The sequence below is a fragment of the Pelobates fuscus genome, chromosome 4, assembly GCF_036172605.1.
Source record: "Pelobates fuscus isolate aPelFus1 chromosome 4, aPelFus1.pri, whole genome shotgun sequence".
Lineage (NCBI taxonomy): Eukaryota > Metazoa > Chordata > Amphibia > Anura > Pelobatidae > Pelobates > Pelobates fuscus.
This window is the reverse complement of record NC_086320.1, coordinates 323,564,107-323,579,390: the sequence shown is the minus strand read 5'-3', so window position 1 is coordinate 323,579,390 and position 15,284 is coordinate 323,564,107. Positions and strand designations below refer to the sequence as shown.

Sequence of the window (15,284 nt, the reverse complement as noted above, 5' to 3'; positions counted from 1 at the left end):
ATATATATATATATATATATATATATATATATATATATATACATACATACATACATACACACACATACACACAAAAAAAATAAATTCCTTGCACTCACGCTTTCCTGATAAATGCCTGGTGCCAAAGCCTGCTGGATGGTTCACAGAGTATCTACAATGAAGGCTGCACTCCACCATCTTCATTAAAATCCAAAACTTTTATTGAGTATACATTAAGAAGATAATTGACGTTTCAGCCCCACATTTTATAAAAAAAATACATTTTCCCCTTGTTGGAAGATTGTGGACACCAATGATGAGTATTAGATTTTTTGAAAGCGCATCTATTTTATGTTTGCTATTGTTATAACTGTGTAAAGAAATTATATTTTGAGCGCCTTTTCCCCATTTGTTTTTTTTCCCCCCAATGATCACACAGTAATTGTCAGGGACAGCATGCCAGGCTGCAGCATGAGAGACATCTTCCTCTCATGCAGCAAACGGCCAGTAGATGGCGATCATTGCTCTACCGTTTTAGCTGGGAAGTCCCTCAGCTGATGTGAGCAGGAGTTAGAGGTATGTTTAGTGATGTTTTAGGGTGAATGTTAGGGCAGGTGTATGGTTAGAGTTCGTCTAAGCATAGGTTTAGGGGTAGGGCTGGTATAAGTTTTGAGTGGTGTCTAGAGTAGGCGTTAACTACGGCAAATGTATTTATATCATAGTCATATGGCATTTAACAATAAGGATGGATACAACTTGGACTTAAAGTGTAATTTTTTTCCCCCCCATTTTATTTATACTTCATGTTAAGTATAAGGAAGTAAGTGGAAGAGAACAATAAAGGAGGAAGGGGAGTGGGGGGAAAACTGAAGAGGGGGGTGGGAGAGGCACCCAAAAGAGGTTGGTGGGAAAGACACGTGCATGAAATTACGGTGGTATAAACGCATAGCACAAATTCTAGGTTTTGTTTTGGTTCAGAAGTTAGACAGTTACCTCTGTCTTACAAGGGTTAAAGATGGCAGTTGACAGATTCAGTTTTTTCAACAAACTGAAAGAGATAATACCTACCAGCAATGGCTCTGGGAAAAGTTCTAGTTGCGCCCGGTACAGAACATCATCCAAAGCTCTGCGAGCTGCATCCCACTCCCCGTTGTAACTATAAAAACATAAAGGAACAGCATGTCATCAGTCACTATAAAATGGTTGTGCCATAAAATTTTAGTTTGTGCTAAAAGTGAGAAATGGACAGTTTCTCTTCACCTTTCTAACATACCAATGATAATTAGGGCAGATTAAAGGGGAAACATCTTTTAATTTATAAATTACACCACTAAATAAAACTGTGATAACCACCAATAACTTATGTCCATGTGATGCTTCACTTTCTTTAAAATGTATTAAAGGTTTTGCAAACAATCTTACAATCCGGATAGAGTAACGTTGCAAATGAAGACAAGAAATAAAAACATTGTTTAATGTCTCCTTTTTTCTGTATGTTTCTTTTATGAGGATGATCAGGGGCAAATAAGAGGGCATATACAAATGGCTGACAGATACCCAAGAAAGAGGCACTCCATTCCAGCAAGGATCCGTGTGGAAGTCGAAGTTTAATTACATTTTTATGAAGATTAAAAAAACAAAAAAAAAAACACAACAACAACAACAACAACACACACCTTTAATGCAGCAGCACATATTAATGTTGATTAAAGGTTTATTAGATCAGAATGCACTTAAAGGGTAACAGTCACTTCTCAGGATTTTTAATATTAAACATAAATATTAAAAATCCAGATGAGTGACTGTTAGGACTGCCCAACAGGTAGATTCCCAGATGTTGTAGAACTACAGCTCCCATGATGCATTGCATGCACGCCTTTAGAAATTTAGAATGCATTTAGAATGACAAAACATCATGGGAGTTGTAGTTCTACAATATCTGGGGATCTACCTGTTGGGCAGCCCTGATTTAAGTGCATTCTGATCTAATAAACCTTTAAAATCGACATTAAGACATGCAGCTGCATTAAAACAATTAAAGGAACATTATAGAATTAGGAATATAAACCTATATTCCTTACGCTATATTGTCCTAGTTTCTAGGTCCCCATCATTAGACAATTAAACACCCTTTTTTACTTACCTCTTTCACAGTGATAGTAGTAATGCACATGCACGGCAAGAGCCTCATGCACATCCAAACGTAGAAGATGTTAGACAGCCTCATGTAAAGCCTCTAGTGGCTGTTTTTGTGAAGACAGCCACTAGAAGTGACATTAATCCTACAATGTTTTACAATGAGATGAAGTGGTCTGTGTGCCTATATATAGCTGCTTATTTCTAACCACCCAACATCTGATTACTCCAAAAAGCCCAGCGACATGTGTTTTCATTTTTTTGGGGGGCAGTTAAATACCATCTACGCAAAAAAAGAACACATTAGTACTATAAAGAACTATAGTAAGCCCTACTGCATGTATGTACACTGGTCAGGTTAATTGAGTGAACTAGTAATGTCCAAAGAACCTCTGAAGCAAGGACTCTGAAGAAAATAAATATCCCTGTAAAAATTACGGTTACTTGGGGACATCTGAATGTTGATATGTAATGGCGAGAGAGCTTACACCGCATTACAGATCCTGCTCTTAAAAGAGATACTTTAAGCACTAAAACAAACTACAGCAACCATAGTGGTTATTGTGCAGGGAGATCCAAGGACGTAGTCCTTCCATTATTCATCAATCTGAGCAGTGTTAAAAAAAAAAAAAAAAAAGTCCGTCTGCTGCCACTGAGTTAATGTACAAATGCAACTAGCATAAAAATCCAGCATTTTCTGCGCAGATTTGGATGCATTTGTACAGGTAATGCAGAAGTTTATAATGTTATTGTGCTGCTTAAAATCCAGTTTTATTCCAGTGCCAGGTCAGTCTCCTTGGTTAAGTATCCCGGTCTTTGGTGTAGTTACCTGCAATGAGGACTTTTGTCCAATCCAATGTTTCTTAAGAGAAGCATTGAGGGGAGAGGGCACAAATGCAGCAACTGCATCATTCGACAAATAAATGCATCTCAAAGAGAAACCATTAATTCAGTTTAGGAGTGTTCAACATCTTTATGCTGGGCATGATGACATCAAACATGAAGACTTTCAATATTCAAATATTTACAAGAGGAAGAGCAGTCTGACAACAGCCACTACAGAAACAGTTTTAGATAAATGTAAATCATGCTGTTTCTACGAAACAACACAATTTTACATTGTCCGAGAAAACAAAAATAAAAATAAAAAAAGGCAGGGCAAGATGGGTTTGGTGCTTAGAATATCATAGTAATGTGAATATGCTGACTAGTTACACATGTTATTTATAGATGGCCTGTTAAATTTTAGGATGATCTTGACTCTTATAAAAGATAACAGAAATAATGGTAGATTAACAATGATGGAATCATTTTGTATCACAGTGATAAAGAAAACTATGCAAGACAGATTGCTAGGGATAAACACAGATTACAAAGTGCAAGCAAAGGATAAGAACAGACCGTGTAAGTAAACAGTAACTCTGTACCATTATATCAACTATGAATTAAAGGGTCATTAAAAAGATAGAAAAAAGTTTACTTTACAGATTATTACATTATGTACACACAATGAATACAAAAGTAACAATGTAAATAACAGTAAAAGAGGTTCCTCCAGAAAAGCCTTACAATGCATAATAAATTCCAGTTAAAAGTTGCACCATGAACTCTGAGGACACAGGAATCCTGTTCTTTATACCCAGGTATTTCCTTGCATGTTGACGAGGGTATCCACAGACACAGAGCCTGCAAAAACACACAAAGACAACAGAAGTGTAAGAAAGTATCAACACATCGACACTAGTCAAATATTTGCTCATCTGCTACACATGTAATTTTTGACAGTCTACAGTCAGCAGTCAAGCAATCATTTCATGCAGAGAACAAAAGTGGTTTTGGATGCACACTGCACTACATTATGGCTGGAAACTAGTGAGGTATATAAGTTTAAATTTGCAGGATCATAGAACTTGGACATTTATTTTACTACTCAGTAAATCAGTAGAGGCAAGAGGGTACAAGATAACACAGGAAGGAAATGGTCATTGTAAAATTATGGATAGGGTTGGAAGCCTTTTGTTAACAAATAGGATATCTTAGACTGGATGTACATTCACTAATGCCAATTATGTGTATACAAGATATAATTCATAAAAAAAAGAAATGTATTTCAACTATAAACCGATATACTATTCTTATATTCAATATGCATGGAAACCAAAGGAGAGAGATGAATGTGAAGAAAAACATAAATTAGCCAAAATCTATCAAATGCTTTTAGGACCACTAAATGTACCCCAACCACATTATCTAAATAAAATAGTGTGAGGGCAGTAGGTTTAAACATGCAGTATAGAACATTGATTTTTTTTTTTTTTTACAATGAAATTACAATGTTTCCATAGCAAGGTTAACACACCTTTAGTGACCGTCTTCCTGACCAGCCACCAGAGGCAATTCCGTGTTGAGAACCAAATCCAACTCTCGTGATTTTAAGACAGGTTAGTATGCAGGGTATCGCTGGGGTGTTCTTTCAAGGGATTTCCCCCCCCCCCCCTCCCCCTCCCATCAGCGAGTCATCTCATTGTACGATTCCATTGTGTACTTATCAATATTTGTAAATAGAAAATAAAACACACAAAACAAGAAACACAGCCTGATTACGGGTAAGTGCTCAGCTCCTGGACTGTGCTAGATTTGAGACACTGTAGGCATTATGACCTACAATCTACCTATAGGGTACTACATGGTCCCAGAGTAACAAAACAGAGCAGGCATCCTACCTACAGGAAGGGTTTATATGTCCTTCAAGTTGACCTGGAAAATGTCCCCCCCCCCCCCAAAAAAAATCACTTTATTAGTGGGACGAAGCGAGGCAAAAATAACGGTAACTAAAGGGGATTATGAACCACTTTAAGCAAGTAATACATTTCAAGACAAACTCCTTTATAGCTCCTTTATCTGTACGAATAGGCAGAGCCCCCTCCTCCCCCAAAATAATAATAAAAAAAGAAAAGCTATACAAACTGACCTATATTCATGTGTTCAGTCAGTCTTCTTGGTGTAACCACTTCCTCCCCCAGTGAGGTCATCATTAATAATGATAATTGTGGTCTAATCCATTAATTTCCCACAGACCAGCATTGGGTGTGTATGGTGCATGTGTGGGTACTCCATCAATCAAGTGAATCCACCAAAACAGAATCCAGCACTTTTCCATAAGAAGCATTGAGAGCATTCAGCATTATGTTGGCTATGATGATGCCGAATGTGAACACTTTATTTACAATGATCTCATGAGGAAGAGCCTCTAGTGCAGTGATGGCGAACCTTTTTGAGCCCGAGTGCCCAAACTGCAATACATGCCAACTTTTTTTCCCTCAAAGTGCCAACACGACAATTAAACCTGAATACTGAGGTTTACGTTTAGAAAAAACTACTCGTACAGTTAACAACTTTTGTTTTAAAAGAAGAACACAACATAGAGTTAAATTATACAAATTTTAAATAATGATATAAATTAAGCTTATATTAGTATCTCCAACAAATGCAATACATACACACAGACTGCTGAACACATTCACACACCGAGACATAGACAGACTGCTAAATACACACACAGTCCGCTAAATACACGCACACTGCTGAGTACGCAGTCTGCTGAATACACGCACGCAGTCTGCTGAATACACACACACACACACACACACTGCTGAATACATAAAGACTGCTGAACACACACATACACTGCACCCCTCAATGCAGTATATGTGTCTGTGTGTAATGTTGTGTGTGGGGGGGGGTGGGGTGCTGTGTGTGGGGGGGGGGTGGGGTGCTGTGTGTGTGGGGGGTGGGGGTGCTGTGTGTGGGGGTGGGGGTGGGGTGCTGTGTGTGTGTGGGGGGAGGGGTGCTGTGTGTGGGGGGAGGAAAGGGTGCTGTGTGTGGGGGGAGGAAAGGGTGCTGTGTGTGGGGGGAGGAAAGGGTGCTGTGTGTGGGGGGAGGAAAGGGTGCTGTGTGTGGGGGGAGGAAAGGGTGCTGTGTGTGGGGGGAGGAAAGGGTGCTGTGTGTGGGGGGAGGAAAGGGTGCTGTGTGTGGGGGGAGGAAAGGGTGCTGTGTGTGGGGGGAGGAAAGGGTGCTGTGTGTGGGGGGAGGAAAGGGTGCTGTGTGTGGGGGGAGGAAAGGGTGCTGTGTGTGGGGGGAGGAAAGGGTGCTGTGTGTGGGGGGAGGAAAGGGTGCTGTGTGTGGGGGGAGGAAAGGGTGCTGTGTGTGGGGGGAGGAAAGGGTGCTGTGTGTGGGGGGAGGAAAGGGTGCTGTGTGTGGGGGGAGGAAAGGGTGCTGTGTGTGGGGGGAGGAAAGGGTGCTGTGTGTGGGGGGAGGAAAGGGTGCTGTGTTTGTGGGGCTGCTGTGGGTAGGGGTGCTGTGTGTAGGGGGTGGGGGTGCTGTGTGTAGGGGTGGGGGGGTAGGGGTGCTGTGTGTAGGGGTGGGGGGGTAGGGGGGGTAGGGGTGCTGTGGGTAAGTGGGGTAGGGGTGCTGGGGGTAAGTGGGGTAGGGGTGCTGGGGGTAGTGGTGCTGTGGGTAAGGGGGTAGGGGTGCTGGGGGTAAGGGGGTAGGGGTGCTGGGGGTAAGGGGGGTAGGGGTGCTGTGTGTAGGGGGAGTAGGGGTGCTGGGGGTAAGGGAGGTAGGGGTGCTGTGGGTAGTGGGAGTAGGGGTGCTGTGGGTAGTGGGAGTAGGGGTGCTGGGGGTAGGGATGCTGTGGGTAAGGGGGGTATGGGTGCTGTGGGTAGTGGGAGTAGGGGTGCTGGGGGTAGTGGGAGTAGGGGTGCTGGGGGTAGTGGGAGTAGGGGTGCTGGGGTAGGGGTGCTGAGAGTAGGGGTGCTGAGAGTAGGGGAAGTAGGGGTGCTGGGGGTAGGGATGCTGTGGGTAAGGGGGGTATGGGTGCTGTGGGTAGTGGAAGTAGGGGTGCTGGGGGTAAGGGGGTAGGGGTGCTGTGGGTAAGGGGGTAGGGGTGCTGTGGGTAGGGGTGCTGTGGGTAAGGGGGTAGGGGTGCTGTGTGTAGGGGGAGTAGGGGTGCTGTGGGTAGTGGGAGTAGGGGTGCTGGGGGTAGGAATGCTGTGGGTAAGGGGGGTATGGGTGCTGTGGGTAGTGGGAGTAGGGGTGCTGGGAGTAGGGGTGCTGGGGTAGGGGTGCTGGGAGTAGGGGTGCTGAGAGTAGGGGTGCTGTGGGTAGTGGAAGTAGGGGTGCTGGGGGTAGGGATGCTGTGGGTAAGGGGGGTATGGGTGCTGTGGGTAGTGGAAGTAGGGGTGCTGGGGGTAAGGGGGTAGGGGTGCTGGGGGTAGTGGGAGTAGGGGTGCTGGGGGTAGGGATGCTCTGGGTAAGGGGGGTATGGGTGCTGTGGGTAGTGGGAGTAGGGGTGCTGGGGTAGGGGTGCTGTGGGTAGTGGGAGTAGGGGTGCTGGGAGTAGGGGTGCTGGGAGTAGGGGTGCTGGGAGTAGGGGTGCTGGGAGTAGGGATGCTGTGGGTAAGGGGGGTATGGGTGCTGTGGGTAGTGGAAGTAGGGGTGCTGGGGGTAGTGGGAGTAGGGGTGCTGGGGGTAGGGGTGCTATGGTAGGGGTCTGTTGGTAAGGGGAGTAGGGGGTGCTGTAGGTAAGGGGGGTAGGTAATTAAATCAGTATCCCCCCTTCCCTTCTTGTTACCTTTGGTGAAGGGGAGGGGGGGAACACAGCCATCCCTGGTGGTCCGGTGGTGTTATGCAGGACAGGACAGGTCCTGCAGCTCTCCTGTCCTCCCGCGCGATGCTGTGTGGAGCGTTGCCATGGTAACGCGCGGCAACGCTCCACACAGCTCGAGGGAGGACAGGAGAGCTGCTTCCTCGATCCCTCCCCCCCTGCTTCCGGTCCTGCCGACACGGAAGCAGAGTAGGCGCCTGCAGTTTCGGGCAGGCAGGCGCCTACTCTGCAGTGATGGCAACCCTATGGCCGCGTGCCCACAGAGAGGGCCCGGCGTGCCACCTGTGGCACGCGTGCCATAGGTTCGCCATCACTGCTCTAGTGCTATTCAAAAAATGGGCATGGTTTATTCACAATCTTTGTTAAGATGAAGTGGTTCTGCTGCTTACAGTTTAACCTATAAGTAGTAAACCTGCCAGTCTTAAAACTTGAAAATTACCTCACTTTACCGGCTACTATATTACACATCTTCTGAAATGCCATTACGTCCACCATTTACAGTAGGTAGGTGTAAGTGATTGCATTACAAAGAATTATAGATGTAATAGTTCAAGTACAGTTTTTAAGCATTACAATTTATGTATCCATTATTATGGTGCTTTGCTATATAAAGTTATTATGGACTAAAATGTTTATCAAGCTCAGCAAATACCTGGATGCGGTTGACTGGAGTTCTATCTAGGGATCGACCGATATTGTTTTTTTTAGAGCAAATACCGATACCGATACTCTGTGAACTTTAAGGCAGATAGCCGATAACTTGCCGATATTCTGTACATTTAACATTTTGAAAAAATAAACTATTTCTAAAGGTCAGTGCACAAAATATACATGCCACATGTAGTGGATGCAGTCTGTTTAGACAGGGGAGCTGTGTGTGTGTGTGTGTGTATATAGTGAATGCAGTGAGTGTGTATATATAGTGAATGTAGAGTGCGTAAAGTGAATGCAGTGTGCGTGCAGTGTGCGTAAAGTGAATGCAGTGTGCGTAAAGTGAATGCAGTGTGCGTAAAGTGAATGCAGTGTGCGTAAAGTGAATGCAGTGTGCGTAAAGTGAATGCAGTGTGCGTAAAGTGAATGCAGTGTGCGTAAAGTGAATGCAGTGTGCGTAAAGTGAATGCAGTGTGCGTAAAGTGAATGCAGTGTGCGTAAAGTGAATGCAGTGTGCGTATAGTGAATGCAGTGTGCGTGTAGTGTGCGTATAGTGAATGCAGTGTGCGTGTAGTGTGCGTATAGTGAATGCAGTGTGCGTGTAGTGTGCGTATAGTGAATGCAGTGTGCGTAAAGTGAATGCAGTGTGCGTGTAGTGTGCGTAAAGTGCGTGTAGTGTGCGTAAAGTGCGTGCAGTGTGCGTAAAGTGAATGCAGTGTGCGTGTAGTGTGCGTATAGTGAATGCAGTGTGCGTAAAGTGAATGCAGTGTGCGTGTAGTGTGCGTATAGTGAATGCAGTGTGTGTAGTGTGCGTAAAGTGAATGCAGTGTGTGTAGTGTGCGTAAAGTGCAGTGTGTATGTAGTGTGTATATATAATGAATGCAGAGTGTGTGTTTGTGAAGGGATGTAATTTGTGTAAAATGGGAAGGGGGCACTTTTTATTTTTATTTAATTTTTGATGTTTTATATATATATATATATATTTTTTTTTTATTCCCCCCTCCCTGCTTGTTAGGGGGGATATGTTAATCCCTGGTGGCCCAGTGGCATTGGCTGAGCAACGGGGGGGATTATCGGTTTTACCAATATTATCGCCCGATATTCAGTATTTTTGCCAATATAGATACCGATATTGCCGATAATACATACCATGACCGCCGGGCTCATTACAAGCCCGGCAGTCCTGTGGGGGCCAGCAGCAAGCTGTTACTTACTTTTCCTGCAGCTCCTCCAGCCATGGTAGCCCGTGGCAACGTTCTGACGGCCGCGGGACTCGCGAGATTTACATTGGGGAGCTGCAGGAAAGGTAAGTAACAGCTTGCTGCCGGCCCCCACAGGACTGCCGGGCTTGTAATGAGCCCGGCGGTCATGGTATGTATTATCGGCTATATCGGTATCTATATTGGCAAAAAAACTGAATATCGGCCGATAATATTGGTAAAACCGATAATCGGTCGATCCCTAGTTCTATCCACATAAGCCGTTAAGCAAGTTGCTACTTCACTATCCTATTATATCCCATGTATATCTGACCGCGTTTTAGTCTAGCAGGGCAAGCAACTTCTGGCATGTAATTTGATGAGACAAATTCTCAACAGAGCTTAAATCCAGAACCGTTTTTTCTTTCTAAATTATCAGGGAGTGAGTTGAATTGCTGAGAGCTGGTCAGCAGCACACTGTGTGATTAACTCACCCAGCCACGAGCAGCATTAAACAACAGGTTTTGATGATCTTCACATCCAGCCTGCAATCCAGATGGATAGACAGCTTTCAGAGATATCTGGCTGCCTATCTGGTCTGTTCATAATCCTGAAATATTTATTTGGTTTCTATAGAAAGGGGACATGCATACATCTGCCACAGTTTTATAAATCTACGATGCTGCCATTAGCACTGAGCTACGGGGTAATCTGTGCAGCCTGTCCATTGTGGGCACAGTTAGCATGTTGCGTTTGCTGGCACCTGCTGTACAAGTTGGACAAAATTGATATTGCAATCTAGGAAGAGCTGGGGGTGAGGGGGCGCATCCCCACATACACAAAAAGAACAGAGAGTATATATCTCAAGTATTGACAGTGTTCTCAGTAAGGTAAAATAGTTATGGCACTTAATCCTTTCATTTTCTGACGCAAGGTTGCTTTGAGCAGGTGCACACTGCGTTTTACCGTGTACACGATTATTACCACAACACTGTGTAGTGTCTTTAGTAATGAGTCTTTATTTATTAAGGATACAAAACCACTCTTGTTTTCCAGTTTATGTCACGGAACACTGCCTTAAACTATCCATACAAAGCCCCAGTCCAGTAACTGCATTTACTGTAGAGACATCAGACATGACACAGATGTAAAGCATTAACTTCTGAAACTGTGAAATAACAGTTTCCTGTGCTGCTGCTACATGTGCTTGCTCAGCTTAGCAGTCTAATATGGTTTAAATAGGGTTACTGCTTCTGTAAATAAGATATGTAACTCTGTAAACCAACACCATTGCAACTGTGGTGGACTAGGCTTCCCATACGTTAAATGGCTGGGGGATCATTTTCGGATGCAGAGTTCACAACAGCTTGAATGGTAATCTTTTGCCATTACTGATCTCCAACCAATGAAATCCATCCAAAGTCAGTCAGAAATGATGTCACTAACAAGTTAGTGGCCAAATTCACTTTAGTGATATTTGAACAAGGGGCAAGAAATGTCCAAACACAGTTTGACTATTCGGTGGGAGCTGCGAGGTGGCTGCTGGCACCATAACCACTACCGATCATTGTTCTGTTTATTGTATTTCACTACCCTTTAATACTATGAATCTACTTTTATATCTATTTTCCAACATATTTTGTTTTTCCTACACACTGTGGACTTCCACAGAATTATTGTTGTTGCAGTAAAACCATTTTCAAAAATATGATCATACATTTCGGAAATAATTGCACTTGCAACGCATACCCACATAAAATGGATTTAAAAATGCCTTTTGTTGTATGCCATTTAGAATGTAGCTCTTCCATAAAATATGTATCAGCTGTAATAATGTCAGAGCTTCAAAATATATTGCTGAGACATTTAAAAAACAACAACCCATTAACAGCACGGAACACGCATTCTAGAATCAAACGCCTGGCTTTTTGTATAAACACTTAAAATGTTTGAGGTTGGATGAACATGATGTTCTATTTTGGACAGACCTGGATTAGACCATAGCTTCCAAGAAATACACAGGACACAATTTCTTTACTACAGAGTTCGGCTCCACTCATTAAGATTAAAAGTAGTTCTTATTTCAGTGGTAATACTGCTAAACAGCAATTACCCTCATTGTGGCCTGAATGCCTATAAAAGGCCAACAGAAGTGGACTAGTTCAGTGTAGGACAAATCTCAGTACAAGCTGTACATACAGACAGAGTAAAGTAAACACTATTTCTGACTTTCCACAGTTCCTTATTATCTACTGTTTGTTTACCTTTTTATAAAGATGTAGCTGGTAGTGATGAACTCACTGCAAAGAGCTACTCGATAGGGATTTGGATGGGATTTCTCGTACAGCTGGAATCATCGACCAACTTGGCATTTAATTAGTTAGATGATCAATATTCCCTGGTCAGCAATTGTTAAAGCACAGCGCTCACTGCCACTTAGATGGCATTTAGAAAGTAAAGCAAAACTTGCAGCTTGTATGTGCAAAAACAGATTTTAAAACACATATAAATGTAAACAAGCTGACGAGTTTGTTTTTGTTTTTTTAAAACATCGTGCTTATCCACATACCCCTTGCTATAGGTTTGCTGTATCTCTATAGGTTTGTACTTATAGCTGTGCTTATCCAACCTGAACCATTTCAAATGTTCATCAAAAGTAGACTATATCTGAATACAACTAAATATAATATATAAAAGGTGTGTCAATCACACAACTGTTCCTGTTACTTCCTGGATGTTCAGTGGAGATCGACAGAAGAGGCAGGCAAGTGCCTAGAGTGCCTTGCAAGCTTTACAATGGGTGACAACAAAGGACGAAGAGCACTGGATCTGATTTTTGCACATAAAAAAAACTTACATGTTTCTGTGTAGATGATCCTGCAATAGATTGAGTCATGGTGCAACATAAATCCTTGTAACCTCCAACCGCAAGACCTGTGCAACTCAAGCCTTCTATACACAGACTCAATACCCAACTACTCTATTTCCACCAATGCCAACAGAACATTCTGAGCACCTTACAACCACTTGCAAACATCACCAGGGGCACCATATATACTCATTGCTTAGAATGCTAGTCAGCTGTTGCTTTAAAGATGCAGTCTAAGCACCAAAACCACCTAGTATTGATGCATAGTTCACTTCCTTCCAGTGCACTGCCAAAGGAATGCAGATCATATTTCATTACCGTGTGCACCTGGGAGTTCTTTCTAGTTTAGGATTTAATTTTCTTTACCAAGTATAAGGGGAATATTTATTTATTTATTTTTTTACTTGGTTACCGGGTTGCCTTTGACTACTTTTACTTATGTTTACTTATAATAGCGTAGCCTCTTTCATCTATGTGTAATGCCCTAGATTGGTATGGTTTGACAAATCTATATCTTTGTCTATATTCTTTTCTTCTGGGTGGTTCTGCCACATTTTCTATCCCACATTTTCTATGCCTCCACCTATAATTTTTGTGGAGCTCGATATGCCTTGGTTTTGCATTCATAAATTTGAATTGTATCTAGTTGTTCTATACATGTTTCTATCGATGGTGCTTCTTTTTGGAGCCATGCCTTGGCTATGACTGTGATAACTGTTAGAACTATATGGAATATAAGGTACTTGTGGGCTTTTGGCAGCTTCGTTGGGACATGTTGTAATAGGAATATTTCTGGTGAGAGTGGGATATCTATGTGTCCTACATTTTGTATAAGTTTTTTAGTAGATTCCCATAATGTTATGATGTCAGGACATCTCCACCACATGTGCCAGATGTCTCCCATGACATACCCGCATCTCCAGCATGCGCCTGATTGTTTTGGGTCTACGAGCTTCAGTTTAGTAGGGACTAAGTGCCATCTATACATTATTTTTCTAGACATCTCTATCTGGGATGTGCATAGAGAGAATTGTTTATTTGCAACAAAGTTTCGGTGCCACTCTACATCCGGTAGTTGTCTGCCTAGGTCTTTTTCCCACTTCCTTATGAAGTTCATTTGGCGTAACTCTATGGGATGTTGGTAGCTATGGTATATTTTGGACATAATGCCCGATGTTATCTTCGTGGTTTTGCACATTTGTTCTAGTGTCCGCATGTTGTCAGTTGTGTTTGGTGTGTGTATTGTCTCTCTATGTTTCCTGATCCATGAACTTATCTGTCTGTATGTGAATACTGCTGTGATTGGAAGGTTATATGTCTGCTGTAGTATCTGAAAGTGGATGGGTTCATTACCTTCCACCAGTTGGTGAATATAAAGCAGACCCTTGTCGGTCCATCCTCTGATGTTTATATGTGGTATTAGTAGTTTGAAGGAGCGGAGCAACATGAATGAGAGTATCTTATCCTTTAGGTTGATGGTTTGCACATATTTGTCCCATTCTTTCAGTGTTAGAGATGTTGTGGGGCACATATGTTTGAATTTTCTCCGATATTGTTTGTTTATCCCTGCTATTGCTGTGATTTCATATCCCTCAGTGTATGAAGCTTCTATTTGCACCCAAGGCGAGGGATAAGGGGAATATTTATTAAAGGACGTAGAAGGAAGGAGTTGGGAGCAGCACCTTGATATATCATCCCATGCTATATGCAACAAAAAAGGAGGACGAAGACAGGGGGGGAGAAGGTATATAGTGTAGTATGTAATACAACTGGAAGTGAAGGGGACAAAGATGCACTTACAGGAAATGGAGCTAAAGAGATTACAGTGAGCCTACCTTCTTATGTAGTCACATCAAGAACAAGGGCTCTGCTCAGAGTATTACACCAACAACAGAAATATCTGCACCACTAAACTGTCAAAAAGGAAACACAACCACCTCAAATACAGGACTAAAGACACCTTTAACGTTAATACATTTAATACAGTAATTTTCTACCCTGGACAAACCTGTTTAACTTTTGGAACATGAATTCCCTGTATTTAGTTCTCCTAGGTGGGGAGTGTACCACCAGAACGCTATGGAGTAAGCAAAACCATATTTTGTTCCTAAACCAACACCACATCACCTACATATCATACCACTCTACACTGTGCAAAGAAGGGGCTCTTTAGCTCCATTTCCTGTAAGTGCATCTCTTTTTTTTCTCCTTCATTTTCAGTTGTATTACATGCTACACTACCCTGTTCTTTTGTTTTTGTGGCATATACCATCGGAGGATATATCAAGGTGCTACTCTGAACGGTCTCCTTCTAATACCTCTACTACATACTTTCCCTGGATAAGAGAGACTCCGGCCTGGGTTGCTTGAGGGCTGTAGAGGTCATGGTGCTAGGAGTGGACCTTTAAATACTCACATGTATCAGGTTTTTTTTTTTTTTTTTTTATCCAACAAACCAAAAACAGTGAGGTGTGTGAACAATGTGTGTATGGAATGACTGCAGGTGGCTGGAAGTGTGGTAGCTGTGAGTTATTTGTCTGGCAGTAAATTATTTATGTGTAGCTGTGGCTATGACCTCGATTGCCTAGTTGCCATAGTTCTGACCCCTGGTGGCCAAATGGGGTAATGTTCATGGCCCTGAACCCCTTTGACCCAGCGGGGCATGTGATGCAGTGGGAGCAACTTGTGATCTGCACCACAAGGTAACTGTAAAGGCTACTTCCAGTCTGGGACCACGAGGAATTAAACACATTGATCTGCACCGACAAAAGGCGTAGACCAGAAG

General features: G+C 42.8%; 1 protein-coding gene across 3 annotated transcripts in view; it reads right to left on the bottom strand.

Annotated features, from left to right (window-relative positions):
• The window catches only part of HYCC1 (hyccin PI4KA lipid kinase complex subunit 1), a 123,573-nt gene that overhangs the window by 15,631 nt on the left and 92,658 nt on the right, over nt 1–15,284 (bottom strand). For all 3 annotated transcript variants that reach the window (XM_063452381.1, XM_063452380.1, XM_063452379.1), the window contains exons 8-9: nt 3,685–3,801; nt 1,048–1,135 (exon numbers count right to left, since the gene is read on the bottom strand). In XM_063452381.1, coding sequence (XP_063308451.1) covers nt 1,048–1,135; nt 3,685–3,801 — 205 coding nt within the window. The remainder of the gene's footprint in view (nt 1–1,047; nt 1,136–3,684; nt 3,802–15,284) is intronic.